The sequence below is a fragment of the Sycon ciliatum genome, chromosome 3 (assembly GCF_964019385.1).
Source record: "Sycon ciliatum chromosome 3, ocSycCili1.1, whole genome shotgun sequence".
Classification (NCBI taxonomy): domain Eukaryota; kingdom Metazoa; phylum Porifera; class Calcarea; order Leucosolenida; family Sycettidae; genus Sycon; species Sycon ciliatum.
The window spans coordinates 2,252,554-2,277,515 of NC_088645.1; the positions used below are offsets into that span (position 1 = coordinate 2,252,554).

Here is a 24,962-nt window from a genome sequence, read left to right on the forward strand (position 1 = left end):
CAAGACCGGTAAGGTTGTGGGCACTTTTCAGCTCAACTAGCTCTCAAACAACGTGGATATAGATCTTCAAGCACTTTGACCTGGGAATGACTATCGAACCAAACTTTAATACAGTGGTGGATTTCTTGGATATCACCATGAACCTGGACATTTCAACCTCTCCGAAAGCCAAATGACAACCCCTCTACGTTAGCAAACAGATCAACCATCCGCCCGGGAACACCAATAAAATACCTGCTGCTGTCAACAAGCATATATCCCCAATATTGACCAGTGAGTCATTGAGGCATTCAACCCCGTAACACCATGTACCTATAGCTCACTGTAGTCTAGTGGATTTACAGATATCTTGGGCTATCAGTCCGACGCACAAGAGCAGCGGAGCAGGAAGAGCCGTAGCCGGAGGGTTATATGGTTCAACCGAGGCTCTGCACTCCTTATTTGGCATTGAAAAAGACATATTGGAAAGGCTTCCTGTCTGAAGCCTTTCCATACTGGTACTCGATGTTCCAGTTTTGTGACACGAGAATGGCACGAGAATTAGTGTACCGCTGAGTGTACCGCTATACACGTGGTCGACACGTAGTCGACACGTTGTTGATACTTTTTTGACACGTGACCCCGTCAACGGTCTGCTTTGTGCCAATGACACTCGGTAACCGCCGGTGTCGCGTACGACAAAGACGACTATCCCGTACGTAGTTGAGAACTGCATGACGTGGACCTGACGGCAAGGATAACTGCGAGGAGGCCCCTTTCGGTACCCCTGACGGGAAGGAGAACTGCAGAAGTCGACGAAGTCGAACGAGGAGGCCCCTTTCCGTACCCCGTACTGCAAAGTGCCATTGATGGATGCCTTTTGCACCTGGAACGACCCCTTAAACGCTGTCGCGGCGACTATCCCGTACGCGAAATAGTTGAGAACTGCTGACGTAGACCTTTTGCACCTGGAACGGCCCCGTAAACGCTGTCGTGTCGGCGGGGTGAATGTGCAGGGTGAAAAGAATTGCTGAAAAGACGTCCGCTCTAGGCCTTTGGAGACATCGTGGGAACTCCTTCCGGTACTCTACAAACTGCTGACGTGGCCGTGGACATGTACATGGAGCCATGGTGGGACTTCATGTACATGGATACATGGTGGGCATTCCTTCCGGCACCCCCGTACCGCAAAGCCAACGGTGGGGAAGGGGAAGTGCAGACGTGCAGGAAGACGAACGAGGAGGAACCAGGACGAGCGAGCAATGGCAAGAGTAGCTGGACCGTAAGTAATAGCTGAATTGTGCATGACAACTTGACATCCATGCGGCACTCGCCACTTGCCACTGCATAATATTTCTTGTCCACTAACAATGTCTCTCCTCTGCCCCCTGTGTGTCCACGGCCCTGTTGCTGAATTGGCCCGATGAATCGAATGTCTTCCGAAACTGGAACGGCCCAGTAAACGCTGTCGCGTCGGCGACTGAATGCGCAGGAGGGAAAATATTGCTGCGAAGACGTCTCCTCTAGACCACGGTAAGGCAACCCATTGATATGTTGTCAGTTACCTTCTACTAACACGTTATCAGGTGGAGAGTGTCTTGTACTCATGTTATCAGGTCGAGAGCGTATTATAGTCACCTCTCTCTCTATTCCTGTACTTAATTACGTTTAAGGTGTACGTATAATTTCTCAAAAAAATGTAATGGTCTACAGTCGTGTCGGAAGGGTACGGTGGGACTGTAGACCTGTTACCTTCTAACACGTCATCACTATATCAGGTCGAGAGCGTATTGTAGTCACTCTCTCTATTCCTGTACTTCATTACGTTTCAGGTGTACGTATAACTTTTCCAGGAAATTTAATGGTTCACGACTTCAGATAGAGAGCGTATTGCACCCACTGTCTAGTCTCTGTAGTGCATTGAGATTTTGTTGATCGCACATGAAAATGGATACACAGACAAAGCAGGCCAAGTACATGGCGAGATGTCGCCAGAAGAACGTCTTCAGATAGAGAGCGTTTTGCACCCACTGTCTAGTCGATTTTGTGGATCACACATGAAATAGATACACAGACAAAGCAGGCCAAGTACATGAGAGAGTGGACGATGTGCGGATCGACACGGCCTGCGGGTACTTCATTAAAGTTACCCGTGACATAACTAGGATAAAAGTTAATCACTGCAAAGACATTGCCAAGTATGTGAGCACTTTGGACTTGACAGAAGAGTGCATGGGCGACGTTGACAAAACATACTGCGGTGACTGTCACCATCATGACAGCAGGGCACATCGCACGCAGCATCGCAGATCGTGTCGAATTGCGCATCATAATATTGCAGAATTGCTCCTGTGCATGCAAGTGGATTTCATTGCACTTCTCAGTTTGAGAAATGCTCGATTATGACAATTCTGCGTGTGAGTGCACTAGCCCTGAACATACATGTAGGTGACCCGTTTGTGGTGTCTCATAGCTAGCCCTTTCCCAAAGATGCTGGCCACTTTTTTCGGAACTTTTCGTTGTTTAGGAAGAAATCGCAACTTTCGCAACTTTCTTCATTTTCCCGGGAACTATTTTGCAACTTCTCCGCAACCTCACCCCCACCGTTAGGCGCTGCATCTGCCGCTAGGATTTACCGGGTGTTAGCGGCCGTCGTGAGTTCCCTTCGGGAACGGATACGATAATTTACTTTTACTTTCTCCGCAACCTTGGCGCAATTGGCCCATGGCATGGGGTCAAAAGGTCAAGTCACCGACTACATGTTGCATTGTTGGACAAATACATACTCGTGCTCGCTCATTTCTCGCCTGCCTTCAGGCTCATTTCTGAGAAACAGTAGATCAACGGTAGTTATGATAATTATGTGCATTCCCTTTTCCGTGCACTGTACTGATGTACATGTACATGTTGGATAAATGCAACAGGCAGGCTACTGGCACTGTGTAAAGTGCTGGTTCACAGCAGGAAGGGGTGTACGAGTTTGCTGTCGCAGCATCGCTGCATTTCTGCTATTTCTGCTCCCTGTTTTGTAGGTTTTGCACAAGAACTCTCCTATTTTGAGTTGCGATATTGGCAACTTTTGAGCTTTTTCTGAAAATATGGATGCGATTTCAGCAACTAGCACTTGTTTTGGCACGGTTGCGAAAAGCATAAGTTGCGAAAAACTATGGCATCTTTGGGAAAGGGCTACTCATAGCCTACCTCACGGCCTTCTGCTTTCTTTCTTCATCACTTGTATCTTGCAGGTATATCATCCCGTGACGACCACATTGAAGTCTGAATTTGAAGTGTGAAGATGCTTCAGCAACCACATCGTACTTTTCTATTGCTTTCATTGTGCTTCTACTGTGCATGTGTGTAACTTGTGGGGTAAACATGTGATGACATTGTATGCTGGCGACACGGTCAGATGTTGTCCATGCGTCTAACGTACACCTGCATGTTATGCATTGAAAAGGATTTGCCACTTGCGATCCTGGGATGAGTATCAGGTCAGCTTTGTCCTGTGTGGGCTGTACCCAGATTGCTGTTCACTTCTCTATCTGTTGGATGTGTGACTTTCTGCAGGTTTCTGGTGTATGATGGCCACTTCCTTGCTTGTCACTTTGTATGATATTACATTCTGTATTCGCTGCTTCCATGGCGTGGTCTGCAAACTACAATCCTTGGGCAAATGTCATGTTTGCTATGTTGTGCTTTGGCCGTCAGCTTGTCTACACGCTGTAGTTGAATTATGTTTGTTTCACAACTGACTTCCTCAAGTACAGTGGCCACTGCTTTGCATGGCATTATATATGAAGAATTTCCTGTTTGTGTCGTGTGCATGTGCGTGTGCCGTGTGCATACGCATGTTTGTGTACCTGTGTGCCTGGTAGCGAGGCGGGGAGGGCTGGTATGTATCAGTGTGTTATTGCTATATACAGTACATCGCGCGCGTGCTCATCATGTTCACCTTCGGGGTTGCGGTGGGGAGGGAACGGAAAAAGAACTGAAATTATCCATATAAAAACCGCTCTCTGAGCGGTTCTGAAAAACCTTTACTGGTACTGCCCCGTCGTAAAAGTAAGAAATTAGAACTGGCCCATTGTCCCCCCAAATGCGAACTGATCCACCTAAATCGCGAATGACGGGACCCGAACGCACCAGTAGCACGAGGTTCCTACCTGTGGATGCAGATCGGGATGTTGGTCCGGACCATAGGCCATGTACTGTACTAGCGGTAGGTGGTGTTACCCTATGATCCTGTGCCCTCCCGACCTCGTGCTACTGGTGCGTTCGGGTCCCGTCATTCGCGATTTAGGTGGATCAGTTCGCATTTGGGGGGACAATGGGCCAGTTCTAATTTCTTACTTTTACGACGGGGCAGTACCAGTAAAGGTTTTTCAGAACCGCTCAGAGAGCGGTTTTTATATGGATAATAATTATATATACGTCTTTAGCGTTGAATGAGTTAAAGCTTGGGCTGTCGAATCCGGCAGAATACGCGCAGAATGGGGCACAATACCGGCAGAATACGAGCAGAATGTCGAGCAGAACACGCTTCTTTTCCAAGCATTATCCGCCAGGCCCTAAGCATCATCCCCCCCCCCCGGAAATACTCCTACAAGCACCAACACAAGCACCCTACTCCCCCCCCCCCCCCCAGGGATTCCCTTGCAAGCACCAACACAAACACCCCTCCCCCCGGAAATACCCCTACAAGCACCAACACAAGCACACCCCCTCCCACCCCTCCCGTAAAATTCAAGCACCAACACAAGCACCCCCCCCCCCCGGAAATACCCCTACAAGCACCAACACAAGCACCCTCCACCCCGGAAATACCCCTACAAGCACCAACACAAGCACCCCCCCCCCCCCCGGAAATACCCCTACAAGCACCAACACAAGCACCCCCCCCCCCCCCGAAATACCCCTACAAGCACCAACACAAGCACCCCCCCTGGAAATACCCTTACAAGCACTAACACAAGCACCCCCCCCCCCCCGGAAATACCCTTACAAGCACCAACATAAGCACACCCCCCCCCCGGAAATACCCCTACAAGCACCAACACAAGCACTCCCCCCCCCCCCCCGGAAATACCCTTACAAGCACCAACACAAGCACCCCCCCCCCCCCCGGAAATACTCCTACAAACACCAACACAAGCACCCCCCTGGAAATACCCCTACAAGCACCAACACAAGCAACAAGAACCTTCACGAGCACCTTCAGAAGTACATGTACATGTACATGTACTGTACATGTAAAAATAAAAGTAAAGTTCGCACATCCGCGTTACGACCGGCTTACGCTTGTGTTGAGAAACACGACCAGCTTAGAGAAGTTTCACTTGTGCCAGGCCATCACCATGACTGATTATACCAGGGTGTCAGATGCAATGCCATAAACGGTGAGGGTGAGGTGGTGCAATGCCCGATAAGGGGGAAAACCTCGTTAGCTGCATCTATGCTACCCTCGCTCTGAGTAGTGAGTACCCAGTTGACCGCGGGTGTCGGCGCAGTTCATTGATTGTAAAGTGGTTCACGAATGCATCACAGTATTTATGCAGGGAGCGTGTACTGTGCAAACATGCACATGTAGGCCTACCATAAACCCAACAAGCACCCTAACACCCTAACACCCTAACACCCTAACATCCTAACACCCTAACACCCTAACACCCTAACACCCTAACACCCTAACACCCTAACATCCTAACACCCTAACACCCTAACACCCTAACACCCTAACACCCTAACTCCCTAACACCCTAACACCGTAACACCGTAACACCCTAACACCCTAACACCCTAACACCCTAACACCCTAACACCCTAACACCCTAACACCCTAACACCCTAACACCCTCACATCCTCAAATACATGTACATGTACTCCTACAAGTGACCCAACAAGATTAGCTAAAAGGACTACCACAAACTTCCCACCACCCCCACAAGCATCCACGTACACAAGCACTTTAACACAAGTGCCCGCTTAAACACCCCCAAATTCTCCCCAACAAGGACCCCTGCAAATACCCAAAAATATCCCCACAAATACCCCCACAAAAAACTCTACAAGCACCCCAACACCAAAAAAACGAGAAATACGCCACGAACACCCCCCCCCCAAAAAACGTACCCCTACAAATACCCCCACAAGCACCCAACAATCACGCAACAAGCATAACCACAAGCGCTCCCACAAGCATTACCACAAGCGCTCCCACAAGCATGACCACAAGCACCGGCAGTGTCTGCTCCAGAGCAAGGTTAACCGGGTCAGCGACCGGTCTGGTGGGTACTCGGACCCACATGGCAAAAGAACACTGAGTAACTTCTGACCCGGTTGGGACTAAATCAAGGTGTCCTGAGATTGCCTGATGTACACTAGCCGCACTTGGATGTACCCGTGACTGACAAGATGCAAGAGTTGTGCCGGTACAGGTCCACCGGTTGGTTTGCACCCGCTCAAGCAACACCACAATCATTATCACAGTCACCCCTATACAACCACCCCTATACAAGCATTCCTAGAACCACCCCTATACATGCATTCCTAGCACCACCCCTATACAAGCATTCCTAGAACCAACCCTATACAAGCATCCCTAGAACCACCCCTATACATGCATTCCTAGAACCACCCCTATACATGCATTCCTAGCACCACCCCTATACAAGCATTCCTAGAACCAACCCTATACAAGCATCCCTAGAACCACCCCTATACATGCATTCCTAGAACCACCCCTATACATGCATTCCTAGCACCACCCCTATACAAGCATTCCTAGGACCACCCCTATACAAGCATCCCTAGAACCACCCCTATACAAGCATTCCTAGAACCACCCCTATACAACTATCCCTATGGACAAGCATCCCTAGACAAGCACCATGTACCTGCACAAACATTCACAAATTCTTCCCGTCCACTACCCCAGAGACGCTCTCACAAACACCCCCACAGGTATCCACACAAACACCACACAAGCACACTCCACAAGCACACCCACATGCACACTCCAGAAGCACTCCCACGAACACCCCCGCAAGCATCCCCGCGCCAACAGCCCCACAGTAACTCCCACAGTAACTCCCACAAACAGCACACGTACACACATGTACACACACGTACACACACGTACACACACACGTACACACACGTACACACACGTACACACACGTACACACACATACACACACACACGTACACACACGTACACACAACTACAAACATCTACACACACGTACACACAACTACAAACATCTACACACACACACACAACTACAAACATCTACACACACACATATACAGACCAAGGCATTTACTTCAGAGCATAAACAGTAAGCTACGTGATTGCACGCACCATGTATGCACTGCAAGCCATTCACACCATGTATGCACTGCAAGCCATTCACACCATGGACAGGCAAGCCTAACCTCAGCTGTAAAGGAACCTAAAAAACCCTACACACACCGTTGTCAAAGTAAGTGGTTTCTTCTCTACTAATCCTATAATTATAACCACATGCTCGGCATGGCTCCTGGACCAACATTTGGTTAAAGTTACATGTATAGAGTTTGCAGTGAGGAAACTAATTGCTTAGACGATGGTGTGTAGGGTTTTCTGTGTTTGTTTGTTTTTATTACTATTTACATTCCACTGCACGCACAGACATTGAAGACAAGGTTTGGGCTAGGCTGGAACTCACGCGGGGGAAATGGGGTTAGGCTTGCACCCAGGCCACCACATGGTAGGACGAATGTGGAGGGGGCCGCTAACAAGGTTACGCTTGCACCGCACTTCCACATGGTAGGACAGATGTGGAAGTAGGCTGCTAAAGGGGTTACGCTTACACCCGGACATCTGCATGGTAGGACGAATGCAGAGGGGCTGGTAACCTGGAGTTGGATGTCAGCTAAAAGGCTTACGGGGTGCTTTGCAGCCACCCGCTCCATGTGAATGCCACCCTTTCCGTGAGTTCCTTATTTATTTGTGACTCGGAAAGTATGTAGTAATGAGTAGTGTGATACTAGTACCACGCCAAATTGGGTGGGTTGGGATGGGGAAAATTTGGCAAAGAGCTAGTGTTGGAGCGAACAGCAAGTGAGAGTGGTAAGAAACAACAGGAGCAAAGAACACGAGTGCATGCACATATGGGATCAGATGCGCTGGTAGGTTCAGCTGCCGACAGAGCTAGAGGGGAACACGCTCCCTCATGGCACGAACCGTGCCTATGCCACGTGCACAGCGGTGTGCGTGGGCAGCTCAACGACAGCGCTACGGGTTGATGTGGAATGCAGTGTGAAGTAGCGGCATCGCTACGGGTAAATATGGAGTGCTATGTGCAGTAAACGCAGGCGGGCAAGCGCTGGGAGAGCGTTACATGCGTGTTAACTACAGTTAATACTACGTAGAAACTGAGATTTAACATCCCACTGCACGCACAGACATTGAAGACAAGGTTTGGGCTAGAATGGAACTCACGCGGGGGGAAATGAGGTTAGGCTTACACCCAGGCCACCACATGGTAGGACGAATGTGGAGGGACCGCTAACAAGGTTAGGCTTACACTGCACTTCCACATGGTAGGACAGATGTGGAAGTAGGCTGCAAACGGGGTTACGCTTACACCCGGACATCTGCATGGTAGGACGAATGCAGAGGGGCTGGTAACCTGGAGTTGGGTGTCAGCTCAAAGGCTTACGGGGTGCTTTGCAGCCACTCACTCCATGTGAATGCCACCCAAAAATGAGATTGCTGGGGGGGAGGCGTGAGCCCCAATCTAGCTGACCTTAACATGGGAACTACATGCAAGTGCACAGCGACGTTCAAGGACATAAATGCATTTGAGTCTACAGCAGATAGTGTCAAGAAGACAGGTGCCATCAACTATGCAGGGAGCAGCACGGGAGAGCAAAAGCCTTCATACAGAGAGGAGTGCTAGGAGGGCAGTGTGGACCCTCCTGCCGCCAGCAGTGCTAAGGAGGGCAGTGTGGTCACCACGACCTATACGCGAGTAGTGTCAGTGGGCAGTGCTGTCACTCATACAGCAGATAGTGTCAAGGGGGCAGCGCCGTCACTCAGGCAGCTGGTAGTGCTAGGAGGGCGGTGTATGTACTCACGCCGACGCCAGTGCCTTCGCGATTGGCTCCATGTCCGATTCTGACAGACGGACATACCGGAGGTAAGCGTTGCTCCGCCATCGGCTGGCCCTTTGGATGACGTAAGGTGGCAGGCCATTCCTTCCGGCGGCAGTGGCTGCACCGATACGCAGGCTATGGCTGGTGATCTTCTGGCCAGGGAGAGCTCGGCGGAGTAAGTCGTTCATGTCTGAGGGGCGAAGCGGCTGGCCAGACTGATAGCGGAAATACGCTCCCGCCACTCGGGGCGCAGCTGTGCGTACTTCGAGAATGCGGCTACAGGGCAGGTGCCATCGTTGGTGGCGCCGACCGTCACATCGCTGCACTCTCCCAGTTGCGTTGTTTTGGAGAACAGGATAGCCAGCGTCACTGTGTTCTCCCGGATGCAGACGCGTTCCTGCGTCAGCATCTTCCGCGGGTCGGTGGAGGCATACTCGCTGACTCGCAGGAACCCGTAGTAGGCGAGTGTGATAGCGCTCCAGAGCATGGCTTGGTCCGCTGGTGATAGACCGGAGTGCGGCAGAAAGCCCTGGATTGCACGGAGGTGTTGCTGCGTGACAGCACGGCGTTCCTGCACCTGGCTGCTCGTGCACTGGTTGCAGGCGATACCCTGGAGCAGCAGGTCCAGTCGTCAGTCCTGGAACGGGGACAACGTCAGGTGGTTGACCACGCAGAAATGCCGGAGGCCATGGAGGTATACCTTGATAGTTGCTAGCCTGCACCTGGATGACATGTATGCTAGGAAATCCAGTAGGCGGGTGGCCTGAAATGGGTATGGCGCGACACGGTGCAGGCTGGCGCACCTCTCGGATGCCGTCACACCGGCAGCGTACGACCAGGCGGTACTTGTTGCCACTCCCGCAAGGATGAGGCCCATAGTGTGGTCAGTAGGCGTGTCAGCTGCCAGACTTCTAGCGACATGGGGACAGGAGACGCCTGGGGATGTAGCTTCCGGAAGCTCTCGACCTGCAGCCGGGACAAATGGTCAGCAAGAACGTTGTCAACACCACGTATGTGTGCTAAAAACACAACCATGTTATGCTTGGCAGCCGCTAGCAACGCAATCCTAACAAGTGTCATGATCTCTGGGCACCTAGAAGTTTCTGTGCGCTAGATTGTGCAGACCGCTTCGTTGTCACAGTGAAATAATAGTCGACGATTGCATAGTCGTTTGCCTAGCGTCACGCAGATAAAGGCGATGGGAAACAATTCGCGCCATTCTATGGACAGATCCTTGTGGAGTGCCTCCCATTGGCCGTACACCCATTCTTTGCCACAGACCAAGCCATAGCCACAGTCAGAGGCATCCGTGAACAGCTGCATCTCGGTGGATTTGCACCAGGATGGGTCTAGCAGTAGTGATCGGCCGTTCCATGACTCAATGCGAGCGTGCCACCAGGATATATCGTTTAGAGCCTCTTGGTTCAGGCGCTGGGTACTGTCAAGGGACGTGAACTGGCTGGCCTCGTCGAAGAGCCGGCGGCAGTAAGTGCGCACGGGCGGTACTACTTTGGCGTCAAATTACAAAGAGCCTGCCAACGAGAGCAATTCCCGTTTGGTGCACTGTACTCGGTGTACCCTGGAGTCAAGGGTGCTCTTTAGTTCCAACAGCTTTGGGGCTGGCAGCCGCATATCCCATGCTTGGGAATATAACTCTATGCCCAAAGAATGTGACAATTGTGGACGGTGGGCACACCGTGTCAGGGCCCTTGGCTAACGGAACTTGCACGTGCTCCATGACTGCGAGTAACGTGTGAAACTGCCGACGGGCATAGTTTGGCGGCTGTGGGGGTTGAACTGTGAGGAAATCATCGAGGTAGTGGAGCAGGTCATGCACATTGAATCTATTCGTGGCTACCCAGCAAAGAGCGTCGGCGAGCATGTTGAACAGAAATGGTGAGGACCGCAGGCCAAAGGGGAGGAATTTGTCAACGTAGAATGCGTTGTCCCAGTGAATGCCCAGCAAGGGCCAGTCGGACGGGGCCACGGGACATACTCGGAATGCATTGCGTAGGTCGACTTTGGATAACAGGGCCCCCTTACCATGCCGGTGCAGCAGCCAAACCGCATCATCAACAGTCATATTATTATTTATTATTATACGCATTCCCGCGTTGAAGTGTAGCAGCAGTATGCTGCATCCACAGCTTCGCTTATGCAGAATGGCTTGGGTGAGAGGAGAGGGGAGAAAAAGCAACAAGGCAACCAACATCTATGAAATTGGTCACAATAACATGAAGAGAACCAACCTACATATGCATGATTGCACAAGAATGGAGACGACCAAATATAATGGCTATAATCATTGTGCCACAAAACCGGTACACAGGAGATCTGACGACAATGTAACGAAACATAAAACTCAGTTACTCAATACAGGTTCCAATAAATTACAAGAAAACAACGCTACAACGTTAGAATTGCCGCTAAATTATCGCAAGTGTAGAGAACGAGTCCAATAAAAAAAAGAAAACCATGAACAGACTGTCCCGAAGTTATTTTGGGAACAAATTGTACTACATGACTGTACTTGCTGATACTGACGCTGACGGAACACGAATTAGAGTTGAATACTCACGAAGTCTTGTACATGTACATCATTATGCGCCGGTGTTGTGGAGTAAGCAGGTACGTCAGTCACCAATCCAGCTTCAGCTCCACGCTCGCTTCAGCAGAATGTTGCCCGCGTTTGCTTTGCCTCCACACGGATAGACGACCAGCGCAGAGTCCCGCAGCTCCGTGGCCGACTCCAACAGTCATATAGTGCAGCGAAAATTCGTCTTGGCTTATACCGTCATTAATGCTAGTGCCCTGAGGCGCAGATAAATGCAAAATTAAGCGAAGTTTAACCGACTTTTTGGGGACCACGCCTACACCAGAGCAGCGAAGATCTGCGTGAGGTAAGTGGGTTTTCGGGCCGGCCATACGACCCTCGATGCATTCATTAGACAGGTAATTAGAGACAGCTTGGGGGTTCTTAAATGCAGAGACTAAATTGGGAGCAACAAAATGAGAGCGATCACCGGAGTAACCGATTACAGCACCGTCACGCATGTCATGCATAAGAGAGTTAACGAATGCGCGGTCAGGGTGCTTGGCCAGGGCCGACTCAAGCCGATCGAAGGGAACAGGCATCCAGGGCGATTGTTGGTGCAACGGAACGCCTGCTGGCCGGTTGCCCTGTGCGACAATCTCGTACGCTGTGTCCGGAGACGTTGCAGGTGCTGCATTGATGAACGTACGGACAGGGGTTTCGGCGACACACGCCCCGGTTGTAGAGGCGACACTGCTCGGTGGACGAGCGGGCTGCCGCGGAGCTGGACCGAAAGGGCCGCACGGCACGGGCATCGAACACGGTAGTGGACAGTATTCGTGGTGTTGTGTCCCAACGGCGTGACGGCTGGGACGTGATGGCGGAAGGCTCGGTCATACTCCGCAACTGCGGAAAACGTGAATTTCTTGCTGGAGTTCAGAATATGGTGCTGATACAAACAGTTCTACTGCTCTGCCCGGATGCGCATCCAGAGAGACGGCTGCGAATATCGTACATGCTTCTAGCCAATGTTCGATGTCCGAAATGCGTCGGGACATGCGTGGCTGGGAGGACAGCATGAATTTTCCGGGTGTCTCCTCGCCCAACACTAGAGCGTGGGGGCTTGGCACGTCCGTGGCGGTCGGGGGCAACAGTTGTTGTAAATCAACAAATTGGTGTGTGATGATTTTGTCGATTACGGTCTGGGGTGCGTTTGCCCAAATATTTACAGGCCCGTCGTCACGCAGCATGGTGCAGGAAACACTAGACGAATGCACAGTGGACGTACCTGGGGCTGAGGATGCTGTTTGTGTTGCATCTTCCAAATGGTCTAGTCGGTCCATAAACGGTTTCAGGGCAGTCGCGATTGCCACGGACACGGAGGCGACAGGCATAGTAGATTCGGACACGGAGGCGACAGGCATAGTAGGTTCGGACACGGAGGCGACAGGCATAGTAGGTTCGGACACGGGGGCGACAGGCATAGTAGGTTCGCGGGTCTCCCTGTCCTCGACAGTTTGTCGGGCAGCCTCGCTGGGAGTCACAGAGGACGCGTGGGGTCCGACTTCGGATTGTATTAACCGGGCAAGCAGCTCCGCTTTCTTGCCGGCGGGACTAAGTCCCCGTTCCACGAGGTTGAGGCGTAGGTCCCGCACAGTGAGTTTACTGAACGCAGGGGAGGCCATAGTCTCGAATGGATAACGCTAAAGGTACAGGAAACCGACAGTTTTGAAAATTTGGCAAAGAGCTAGTGTTGGAGCAAACAGCAAGTGAGAGTGGTAAGCAACAACAGGAACAAAGAACACGAGTGCATGCACATGTGGGGTCAGATGCGCTGGTAGGTTTAGCTGCCGACAGAGCTAGAGGGGAACACACTCCCTCGTGGCGCGAACCGTGCCCGTGTCACGTGCACAGCGGTGTGCGTGGGCAGCTCAACGACAGCGCTACGGGTAGATGTGGAATGCAGTGTGAAGTAGCGGCATCGCTACTGGTAAATATGGAGTGCTATGTGCAGTAAACGCAGGCGGGCACGCGCTGAGAGAGCGTTACATGCGTGTTAACTACAGTTAATACTACGTATAAACTGAGATTTTAATATACATAAACCCAACTCGTAAAAATAAATAATTCTGTGGACAAAAACAAACAGCTACTGAGCAGGGGCTGCACTGGGCAGCAGTGATGGTGAGGTACCAGGGGCTCCACCGACCAAAGGTCTCGGCTTTAATGTCACACTGTACTGTGGTATGTAATGGCTGCTGTGGATCTGGCACACCTTGAGAAAATGCTGTCACAATGAATGTAACAAAAGGGCTATTGTGTGCCGTAATGGACTGTCCAAGCTGTTAAGGCATCTCTATTATTGGGGAAAGTCTAGATTTGCTGTTGACTGATCCGACTGAGCCAGTCTTACTCTACATAAGAAAAGACGGTGGTTCAGTTCAGTACACGACACTGAGCATTAAAACCTGCTCCCTGAACACCCCCCCCCCCCTTAATTTAATCCACTCGTCGTATGCTTGCAACTGAATGATGGTAATAAAATGAGTGATAGAAGAGGTGGTTTGTCAACTGACAACTGCACTATCCAGTTGCTATTCATGATTCTCTCTGCTGCATTGGATATTCATTAATAATTGTAAATGTACTCAATCTGCGGACAGAACTGTTTCGTCCTTTGCAGGCTCATCAGCTCAGCACAGAGGTAATGAGGCCAAACCTTATAGCAATGAAAATAAAATTTCCAAAGCCAGATGTAATTGTAGATGTGAAAAATATGATGTTTCGGGCCAGTCACCCATCAACAGAATAATTTACAAGGGGGTGGGTGACTGTCTCGAAACGTCATAACCTTTACATCAACCATAAAAGAATTTTCATTTGCAGCGCATGCGTAGATCGTGAATAGCAACTGAATAGAGGGATTATCAGTTGAAAAAACTCTTTTTTCTATGATGCTGTTGCGTGATAACCATAAAATTCTTTTTAGACTTCATTGAAATGAAGTCTAGAGTCAAAGGGACAAGTAACCTACGAGTCATGATTAGCAGTCCACCAAGGTGACGAGACATTATACAGTCTGATAGTGCGACAACAGGCACGCGCAGTGGTTTGGTCAAAGACCAACGTTGAGATACAAGAGGCACCTTGTGCCTGTGAGCGGTTTTCCAGCCGTGCTGCTACCCACTGTTGACCACAGTTAACTGGGAACTTGTGACCAGCCGCTAGTGTTTAACAGTTTGTTAGCGGCTGTCGTGAGTTCTCTTTGGGAACGGACACGATAATTTACTCATTTTAGTGCGACAACAAGGGACAACACTGACAAGGACATTGAAACATTCAACCACCTAACACTTAGCTTTTACATATCTACCAAGCGCAAACCAACAACCTTCCAACTTTGAATGCTCAGATGCGGAGAGTTCCAAGGAGGGAAATTCTCCTCCCATTTCTCTTTGCTTATATACGACTGTATTGGCTGAACATCCGAGTTTTAAGAATTCTAGTGTGAGAATAATTTTATACCCGTATGCATTCATCTACAATATAATCAGTGTAGTGTGCAGCGCACGCGTAGAGTGCAGCGCACTCATAGTGTGCAGCGCACGCGTAGAGTGCAGCGCACGCATAGCGTGCAGCGCACTCGTAGTGTGTAGCGCACGCGTGGAGTGCAGCGCACGCGTGGGGTGCAGCGCACTCGTAGGTTGCAGGGCGCGCGCGCGCGCGCGCGCGTGGAGTGCAGCGCACGCGCAGAGTGCATAGCATGTGTAGAGTGCAGCGCACGCTTAGAGTGCGGCGCACTAGTAGTGTACAGCGCACGCATAGAGTGCAGCGCACTCGTAGTGTGCAGCGCACGCGTGGAGTGCAGCGCACGCGTGGAGTGCAGCGCACTCGTAGGGTGCAGGTCGCGCGCGCACGTGGAGTGCAGCGCACTCGTAGTGTGCAGCGCACGCGTGGAGTGCAGCGCACGCGGGGAGTGCAGCGCACTCGTAGGGTGCAGGGCGCGCCAGCACGTGGAGTACAGCGCACGCGCAGGGTGCAGAGCATGTGTAGAGTGCAGCACACGCTTAGAGTGCGGCGCACTAGCAGTGTGCAGCGCACGCGAAGAGTGCAGCGCACGCGTAGAGTGCAGCGCACGCGTAGAGTGCAGCGCACTCGTAGGGTGCAGAGCGCGCGCGCACGGGTGGAGTGCAGCGCACTCGTAGTGTGCTGCGCACGCCCAGAATGCAGTGCATGTGTAGAGTCCAGCGCACGCTTAGAGTGCGGCGCACTAGTAGTGTACAGCGCACGCGTAGAGTGCAGCGCACTCGTAGTGTGCAGCGCACGCGTGGAGTGCAGCGCACGCGTGGAGTGCAGCGCACTCGTAGGGTGCAGGGCTCGCGCGCACGTGGAGTGCAGCGCACTCGTAGTGTGTAGCGCACGCGTGCACGCGCGCGTGGAGTGCAGTGCACTCGTAGTGTGCAGCGCACGCGCAGAGTGCAGAGCATGTGTAGAGTGCAGCGCACGCTTAGAGTGCGGCGCACTAGTAGTGTACAGCGCACGCGTAGAGTGCAGCGCACTCGTAGTGTGCAGCGCACGCGTGGAGTGCAGCGCACGCGTGGAGTGCAGCGCACTCGTAGGGTGCAGGTCGCGCGCGCACGTGGAGTGCAGCGCACTCGTAGTGTGAAGCGCACACGTGGAGTGCAGCGCACGCGTGGAGTGCAGCGCACTCGTAGGGTGCAGGGCGCGCGCGCACGTGGAGTGCAGCGCACTCGTAGTGTGCAGCGCACGCGCAGGGTGCAGAGCATGTGTAGAGTGCAGCACACGCTTAGAGTGCGGCGCACTAGTAGTGTGCAGCGCACACGTAGTGTGTAGCGCACGCCTAGGGAATTTTACAGAAGACATGTGCGTACATGTACATGGCCGTCTCAACGTTCGTGGACTGCAGGCTTCAAGATAATGTTGGAACCAACGACCGGGGGAAACTCTAGATTTACTCACAACCCCATTCCCCCCCCCCCCCTCTTCCCCCGTATATCGAGAAGTTCCAACACAGGTAAATGACGAGGTCCAGGTCGCAAGGCAAAGGAAGTTGAACACTATGAAGCTCTAATAATTCTTGGGGACTCGTGCCACGACAATACAACATTGACGTCATTTCGTATTTATCCTCTTTTAACCTACACTGTAGTTCTAACAATTCAACACACACGTACCTGCGGCAATGAGGACAAGAACTGAACAACACCCTGGACGAATTCGTGAATCTCCTCTGCATCTGGTCGACGGGCCGGTGGGTCAGCAAGACAGCGTCTCAGCAGGTCCTTCAGCGGGTGGCCGTCAGGGATGCGAGCAAACTCCGCGCGTCGCCGCTCCAGCTCAGGTATAGCAACGAGGCTGCCGTCAGCTGCCTGGCGCGATCTTGCTGCGAACATGAGCTCAATGGAGGGCATCACACCGCTCAGCACGCTCATTGCCGTCACTCCGAACGAAAAGACGTCAAGCGAAAGATCGTACCTTGCTCGGCCAGATTCCGTCTCTTGCAACGCCTCTGGCGGCATGAATAAATGTGTACCAGGCTGTCGGGTCATGGACTGAGCGGCTTCACGGAACTGATCGGCAACGCTAGGCAGTAGCTTGGAGACGCCGAAATCCGTGATTTTGGCCACACCATTGGCAACGAGGACATTGCTTGGCTTCATGTCGCGATGCACCATCGGGATGGAGTGCAAGTAGCGAAGACCAGCAGCAGTGTGTTCGATGTAGCGCATCAGCTGAAGCAAGTCCTGTCTGCGTGCACCAACGCTCATTGTTTCCAGTGTGTCGGACATCAATTCCACCACGATGGCTGGAGTTGTTCCGACCATGCCCACGCCGAAAATAGGACACAGATGCGGGTGGCGAAGACGTGCCATGCGTGCAATCTCTTCTCCAAAATCATGCAGTACGACGTCGCGTCCTTGGTTTCTTCCATCAATCAGGATAGAATGAAGTGCCTTTGCGGCCACCTTCAATCCACACCATTTAGACTTGTACACCACAGCAAATGAGCCTCGACCCAACTCATCCTCTGTTTCATTCACGTCCAATGTACCCAGATAGGGCACTTCAGCCTGGTTCAAGCCCAAAGCGGTGAACACCGCATTCTCCTCAGCGGCCATTCCAGCAACTCGCGTACCGCCGACCACTGGCACTATAGAATAATTGTAAGCGACCAGGGACAAAGTCTTGAAAGAGACGAAAACAAAGTAATGGACGAAGGACGATCGATCGTGAAGTGCGACACCTACTACCAGACTACTAGTACTAGTAGATCTACGTCTAAACCAGGAAATCGTAAAGGGATTTTACGACTCCCTGCCTGGCCTGGTCAACACGGTTGCTGAAGACTGAAGACAAGTACTACCCGACGACAGACAGATAAAATAATTATGACTCATTCATATTGACTTTGTTTTCCATGGACCATGGTTTAGTGATCCTGTTACTGTAGATCTCTACACTGCATGTAGTGTAGATCACTCATGACAGTCATGTCATGATCAGGGAGTCGTGTAGATCACACTACTAATACTGTCTGTAGTCGTGTAGATCTACACATGAAATAGTGGATCTACGGATCTCACGGCTTTACGTGAATTTGCCCTCACTGAACTAAGTCGAAGTATACTATCACTGCCTTGCCGTCAGGCCGTCACCAACAGCGATGGTTCGACTCCCCTTCGCCTTTGCCATGCAAGTCGCGTTGTAGTCTGACAGCGGAAATGAGACAGCTGAGCTCATAAAGGCCGCGGTCACACCGAGCCCGATTCAGCCTTTCAGCCAAAAAAGCCCTTTTTTTGGCTGAGGTTTCCACGGAAACGGCTGAAAATCGGGGCACCAGCCACTTTCAGCTTTCAGCCCTTTTGCCAAGTTTTGGAAGCGCTGAAAAGCTGAAAGTGGCTGAATAATTTTGGCTGAAGTGCAAGAGTGCAAGAGGAGTTGAAGAACTTGAGTTGACGTTTGTTGTAGTCAGGTAGTTTCTTCTTCTCTTGTATTGTAGTTGTGTGAAGTGTTTTTTTAAAGGTTTTCGTTGTCAGCCAGCGAATGAAGCCGGTGCCGGGGGCGATACTGCTCGTTCTCCCAGTCAGAGACAACCCACTCAATACATGTGCCCATGGCCCAGTGCTGGATAACGTCATCGTTCCAGGCACCGGGACTGCGAAGGGCGCACCAAAAACGCCGTTTTCTCCTGCCAAACATTGTCAAGGGCAGTATTGCCAGCAGATCCTCCTCAGTATCGTCTTCATCAACAAAGTCGTAAACGTCTCGCTTCCTCCGGCGACAAAGCCTGGTATTTGTCACCATCGGCAAAGTGAGGTGATTCTCAAGGGAAATTATTCGGATCATCACCATTAAAAAATATAAATTGTGTACTCATAACAACAGCAAAAATGAAGAAAGTCAAGTTCCATAACGATTTCTTGTGACTGTCATCAGTGGAACGCCGTCACATAAAAATGTAATAACTAAAACACACACTTATAATTACATGTAGCTAATATGGTTTCAGGTAGAAATACAGCAGCCAGCAAGTACAAAAAGCGAAGTTTGCACCTTTGCAAATGTGTGAATATAGTGTATGTGAGAAAGGTAGTGGCAGATGAATGTGATACTGTGTGAATGAATGTAATGGTGCGTGTGAGTGAAAACGTTTTCTTTGCAAAGTTGCAAACTTCGCTTTTTGTACTTGCTGGCTGCTGTATTTCTACCTGAAACCATGTTAGCTACATGTATATAAGTGTGTGTTTTAGTTATTACATTTTTATGTGACGGCGTTCCACTGATGACAGTCACAAGAAAACGTTATGGAACTTGACTTTCTTCATTTTTTGCTGTTGTTATGAGTGCACAACTTATCTAATTTATTGCCATTTTACGACTATTGTCTCCTCGTCGATTGTTTAAATCATCACCATTGTACATAATAAAATACAGATAGCGATGCGGCTCTTCGTTTCCGAATCCATTCTCAATCCACTGTGATAAATCGCTCTTCTCTCTCTCTACTCCTCTCTCTTTCTAGCTCTTTTCCAGATCCCTACTTCTCCTTCCATCCACGACGGGGCCCAAGTGGGCACAGGGGTCACAGGGGTCATCCTCCAAAATAAAGAGTGGTGAGACCGCGGCCTAAACACGAGCTACAGCCATGGCCAAAGGCGTGAACAGGCTAGCCACCCAGTGCAGTGCAGCAAGTTCACGGTCTGTCATGGTGAAAAGCGGTTGGAGGCCCTCTCAACCACGTGCTAGCACTAAAAATAATTAGCCGACTTTTCCAGTCGATACTTGTACTTGGCTGACCATTCGTACAAGAAACTCGGCCCAGATTTGTCGAAAACTTGCACTCCAACACAGTCCACAGTATTGCATGCAGGCAATTATTATCGCACCGATCTTGAGCCGTTGAGGATTTCCCACGCGGCCGAAAAATCTGTCTGGCGTGGACCAGACATCAGACCAGGCATCTGAACCGGGAAACTGAACGCACCATTGCTAGCAGTAGCACAATATCGGTGCAGACCAGTGAGTCGTATATTATTATTATTATTATTATTATAGACAACACCTCATGGCATGAGAAGAAAATCAGCCAGTACGGGAGATGTGGGTGTTAACCAACCATGGTGAATAAAAGAAGAAAAGTAATGGTCAAGACGGAGAAGCATGGGAGGGACAGGTGATGGTGAATCTAGTGAGCAGATTTAAATGCGTCCAGGGTACTGGCATTGCGCGTAGTAGCGGGCAGCGCAAGCCAAGCAAAGTAAGCAACAAAGAGTGGAGAGCGTACAAGGAGGACGTTTTAGCCAAGGGGAGGGCAACAGAGCATCTTGTCTGGGAGCCATCTGTGATTCGGAACCAGTTATACACGTTAAGATGAGGAGGATGTAGAGCTAGTTTAAATTTGCGAGCAAAAGTGCAAATTAATTTTTGACGGTGGGTCGACAGTGGGCAAGCATTTGCAAGGACATACAGGGAAGCAGAAGGGTAGAGAGGGGGTAGACTAAACAGGATACGAAGAAGTTTTCTATGGTGGATTTCGAGATGCTCAGCGAGAACCGAGGACAAGCCACACCAGCTAACAGTAGTATATACCCGGGTTACCCCGGTGTACGACTCCCTGGTGCAGACCAGGGGGTCGTAAAAGCACTTGACGACGGGCAGTGGATCCAGTTCCATCAACTGTTCTTTGTCTACTACAGACAGTACACACAGTACAGGACTTGTTTTTCGTGTACTCTGACAAGAAAATGTCGCGTTCTTAAAAATCTTGGAGTTCGTTCTTAGATCCAGGCTGGGGCGTTCTTAGATTTCCAGCCTGGACGTTCTTGGGCGCCACGTTCTTGGGCGTACGAGTCTATTGTAGTGTAGACTAGTGTAGTACTAGTATTACTACTACATTTTATCACTCCCTTAGTATTGACTCACATAGATTTTTGCCATACCTAAGCAGTCAAATATTCCTGCATATTTCACTCCTTAGGGCTGTATTGACTGCTTATATTTGACTGCTTAGGGGTCGCGCAGTTGAACGGACCGGTACGCGGTGCCTACTGCAGCATTGTCACTGCATGAGTAGGTGGTGGTGCAACGGTTGTGCAATCATAAAACCGGGATTCACGAGGTTATCGTTTTGGAATTTGAAATACGGACTGTTTGTCGTGATAAATCTAATATTGACTTCGTACTTGGTCAGTATAGGAAATAAAAACCTCGTAAAAGACCTCAGCTTCGCCTCGGTCTTTTACTCGGCTTTTATTTCCTATATTGACCTCGTACTCAGTCAATATTAGATACGTATTACATTTGTACTTGTACTGCAGTATACCAGGTATACCGGCGGTACCGGTAGTACAAGCGAAATCGCTCACCGCTGCTTGTGAACAGTTACCATTGGAAACGTGTGTGTTTGTTGTGTGTTGACTAGTACTAGTACTAGTACTTCAGTACTACTACTAGTACTAGTATTGTGTGTTGACTACTACTACATGTACTAGTAGTAGTACTAGTGTTGTGTGTTCGCTTGCACATGACTTGTACACATGTGTATGTTTTGGTGTGACCATGGGGACCAACTGATCAAGTAAGTACGTAACCTCTATTAGCAGTCGGGGAGATGTCCTATCTAGGACATCGCACTCTGAATGAGTCTGATTGGTTACCTGTCCCAGAGTTGTCATGGAAGCGTCGGTCGCGCACACGCGATGAAAAGAAGTGCTGCGTGAGCATTTCTGAATGTATGTAAAGGATGCACGATCGTAATGGCGATGGATTTCTTTCCGAATTGGTCAAGTTTGAGGGAATAGGCGGAGAATATCAGACATCGGCGGGGATTGAGGTAGTGTATATTCGATTCGCCATCGAATACCCGACCGAATGGCCGTTTTCGTTTGGGGATTTCATGTGGGGTTTCTCGTAGCCACGCGGCGCTTCTTTGCCAAAGACTTTGGAAACGATTGGTTCAAATTATTTTGAATGTTTTGCCTTTGGTATGTTTCTTCCAGGGAGTGGTACTACTCCCTGGTTTCTTCACGCCCCGTGCGTTCATTTCGCCCCAAACCTGGCCATGCAGAGGAAGAAGACGAGGCAGCAGGCGCTAGGCCCGTAAAATACTGCCTTGAAGATATTATTTGGCCGAAGCTTGCTTTTGGCGTTTTTGATTTCTTGGATACGACAGCTCTTGGCTAAAACTGGACCTTGGACGGTCTTTCTTGGATATCAACCCAGGACGTGGTGGTCATGGACGTATCGCCATCGCTTTCAGCCAGATCCTTCTGCTGCCTGAAACCAATGGCGAAAGTAAAAACTTTATCGCAGCAGCAGCTACTGCTCTGCTGAAAGTGCGAACACAAATCATGCTTCGCCAATCCTCTTGTGCACTTGCAATTTTCAATGCGACCAAAACGATTCGCTTGCCAGTTCCTTTGTCCAGGCGTACTCCACAACGAGGAAAATAAAATTCGTGAAGGCAAGAGGCAATATACGAATCTCGACTCGCTTGAAGCAAGCCGCCAGGAGAACGACAACTATTATTACTTTTGAGACGAAAAGCCTTCGGTGCGTTTGTTTTGAGTGCGACATATTCATCTTCCTCGGACGCGACACAAAGTTTTGAGTCACGTGTCACGATTACTATGGGAACAGCATAGTGTGTATGCTGGGGCATGCTGGGTTCCGTGATGTCCTATCTAGGACATCTCCAAGAGAGGAACGTAACAGCGATACAGGAAATTTCCTTCGTGAAATAATTCCAGGCACATGTACTTCTTTTGAACTTTTCATCTCTTTTGCCACCCCTGCGGAGCGCGGCCGCTTTGGCCGCCTACACGCCGCCTGCACGTGATCCTTTCGCATAACCTCTGGGCTTGAAAGTGCTACGTCACAGCATAGCAACAATTTCAAAAATTCAAAAAATTAATTGGATCCACTTGGATCCAGTTTTTGTATGGATCCAAGCACATTTCAAGCCGTCTTACTCTCAGCAAGGTGATGTTACCAGTGAAACTGACTGATTTGGCTACTGGGGGCGGGGTTACAACTGGTGGCGAAGTAAAAGTCACCCCTGCATACGACATGAGTGGGTTGCTATGCACCTACATACTGAGGCAATAGCAAAGTCACACCTTAGTGGATCCAAAATAGAAATCTGATGTCAACTTAGTACTCCCTGGCCGTTTTTGACGTCATCACTTTCAAGCCTATACTTCAAGGCGTTAGTTAGTTGATGTGAGTGCATGATGTGACCGCTTGACAGTGACAGACACATCGCCATGCGCCACTATACAACGTACAACTCGGCGCTAGGGTGCACGCGATGCTGTAGACTCCTGGTATACTGTGGTCTGTGTAGACTAGGCAGTAGACTAGTACTAGTAGTTGTACTAGTAGTAGGCTAGACTAGCCAGCGGTCATGTATGATGACTGTAGTCTAATCGTCGAGTGGTGCGTTGAGGCCAAACATTTTGAATCTGCTTGGTGACAGAACTACAGCAATCATGCCCGTGCCATGGTCATAATCGAATGTTTGAAAGACGGTGAAGAGAACAAGTATTAGTTGCCTCGGTGTCCTAATCATTGAGACATTTGCTCCGGGAATATTCAGAGTTTCTATAGAACACTCAGTGGTACATGGTGTTCATATCGCTCAGGCCAGGTTCCAGTGTGGCAATCCTTGCGCTCAGGCCAGGTTCCAATGTGGCAATCCTTGCGCTCAGGCCAGGTTCGACTGTGGCAATCCTTGCGCTCAGGCCAGGTTCCAGTGTGGCAATTCTTGCGCTCAGGCCAGGTTCCAGTGTGGCAATCCTTGCGCTCAGGCCAGGTTCCAGTGTGGCAATCCTTGCGCTCAGGCCAGGTTCGAGTGTGGCAGTCCTTGGGCTGTTTGTTGTAGTTTTCAAGCTAACGCCAGCAACGGAAAACCCATGAGTGGATAGTTTGCAGTCGACTACTGACTACTGGTCTGTACTGCAGGTCGTCTTCGGGTGTGGTCACGTGTGGGTGTAGTGGATTGGAGGACGGGTACCGGGTAGTGATTGCTTCCCAATCTACCAGGCAGCACCTGCTGCTGCTGCTGCTGCTAGCGCTGCTGCTCTAATTCCTACTATCTGCTACTCAGAGCTTGGAACGACGTAGCTGTGTCACTGTGTATCGTGAGTAGTTACACTCCACACCAGACCATTGCACATTCTTGCCGACGCTTTGTTCCAGTCGTCAGCAGTTCACCGTGTAATATGGAAGGTGAACGCTTCGCTTTCCTCGTGGAGTGGTATGATTCGCTAGCGGTCATAGTGCGACGCTACAACTTCCTCTTCTATCCTAAAGATAACAGCGTGGAAATGGTGAGTTGCTCACTTGGTGGCACAATCGAGTGTACATGTACATAACCTCGGTACTCTGTGACTCTTGGTTATACAAATGCATGCTGTCTTGTCCCATGTTGTAAGGGGCCGTCCGTATTTTTATCGAACTTTTTCACCAAACGAATTATTTTAGTTTAGACCCAACCCCTCCCTCCCTCCCCCTCAGAACGTAAAAAAATGTTGACATACATGCATATACAACGGCCATGTACAAGGATCAATGTTTACTGAAACGAAATTGGTCAACCCCCTCCCACCCCATAACGAAAATTATTTCGTTTTGTGAAAAAAGTTCGATATTTATGGGCGACCCCTAATAGCACGGTGATGTTCTTGAGCATACCATTGAAGAGCATCATGTTTCCTCGAACCCAGACATGCTCAGAATGTACTATATCCATACAAGTGAGCATGGATCTAACACCAACCCGCGCATGAC

The 24,962-nt window shown here is 50.2% G+C and overlaps 2 protein-coding genes across 2 annotated transcripts in view; one reads left to right on the forward strand and one right to left on the reverse strand.

The window, feature by feature from the left end:
* Positions 1-18,002, reverse strand: part of LOC135811209 (tripartite motif-containing protein 2-like) — a 166,953-nt gene extending 148,951 nt beyond the window's left edge. Inside the window, exon 1 of the mRNA XM_065324402.1 lies at positions 16,847-18,002. Within this exon, the coding sequence (XP_065180474.1) occupies positions 16,847-17,791 (945 nt within the window). The 5' untranslated portion in view covers positions 17,792-18,002. The remainder of the gene's footprint in view (positions 1-16,846) is intronic.
* A 5,793-nt stretch (positions 18,003-23,795) lies between these two features.
* LOC135812389 (nucleoside diphosphate kinase homolog 7-like) overlaps positions 23,796-24,962 on the forward strand; it is a 12,029-nt gene continuing 10,862 nt past the window's right edge. The window contains exons 1-2 of the mRNA XM_065325764.1: positions 23,796-24,050; positions 24,493-24,502. Coding sequence (XP_065181836.1) covers positions 23,796-24,050; positions 24,493-24,502 — 265 coding nt within the window. The remainder of the gene's footprint in view (positions 24,051-24,492; positions 24,503-24,962) is intronic.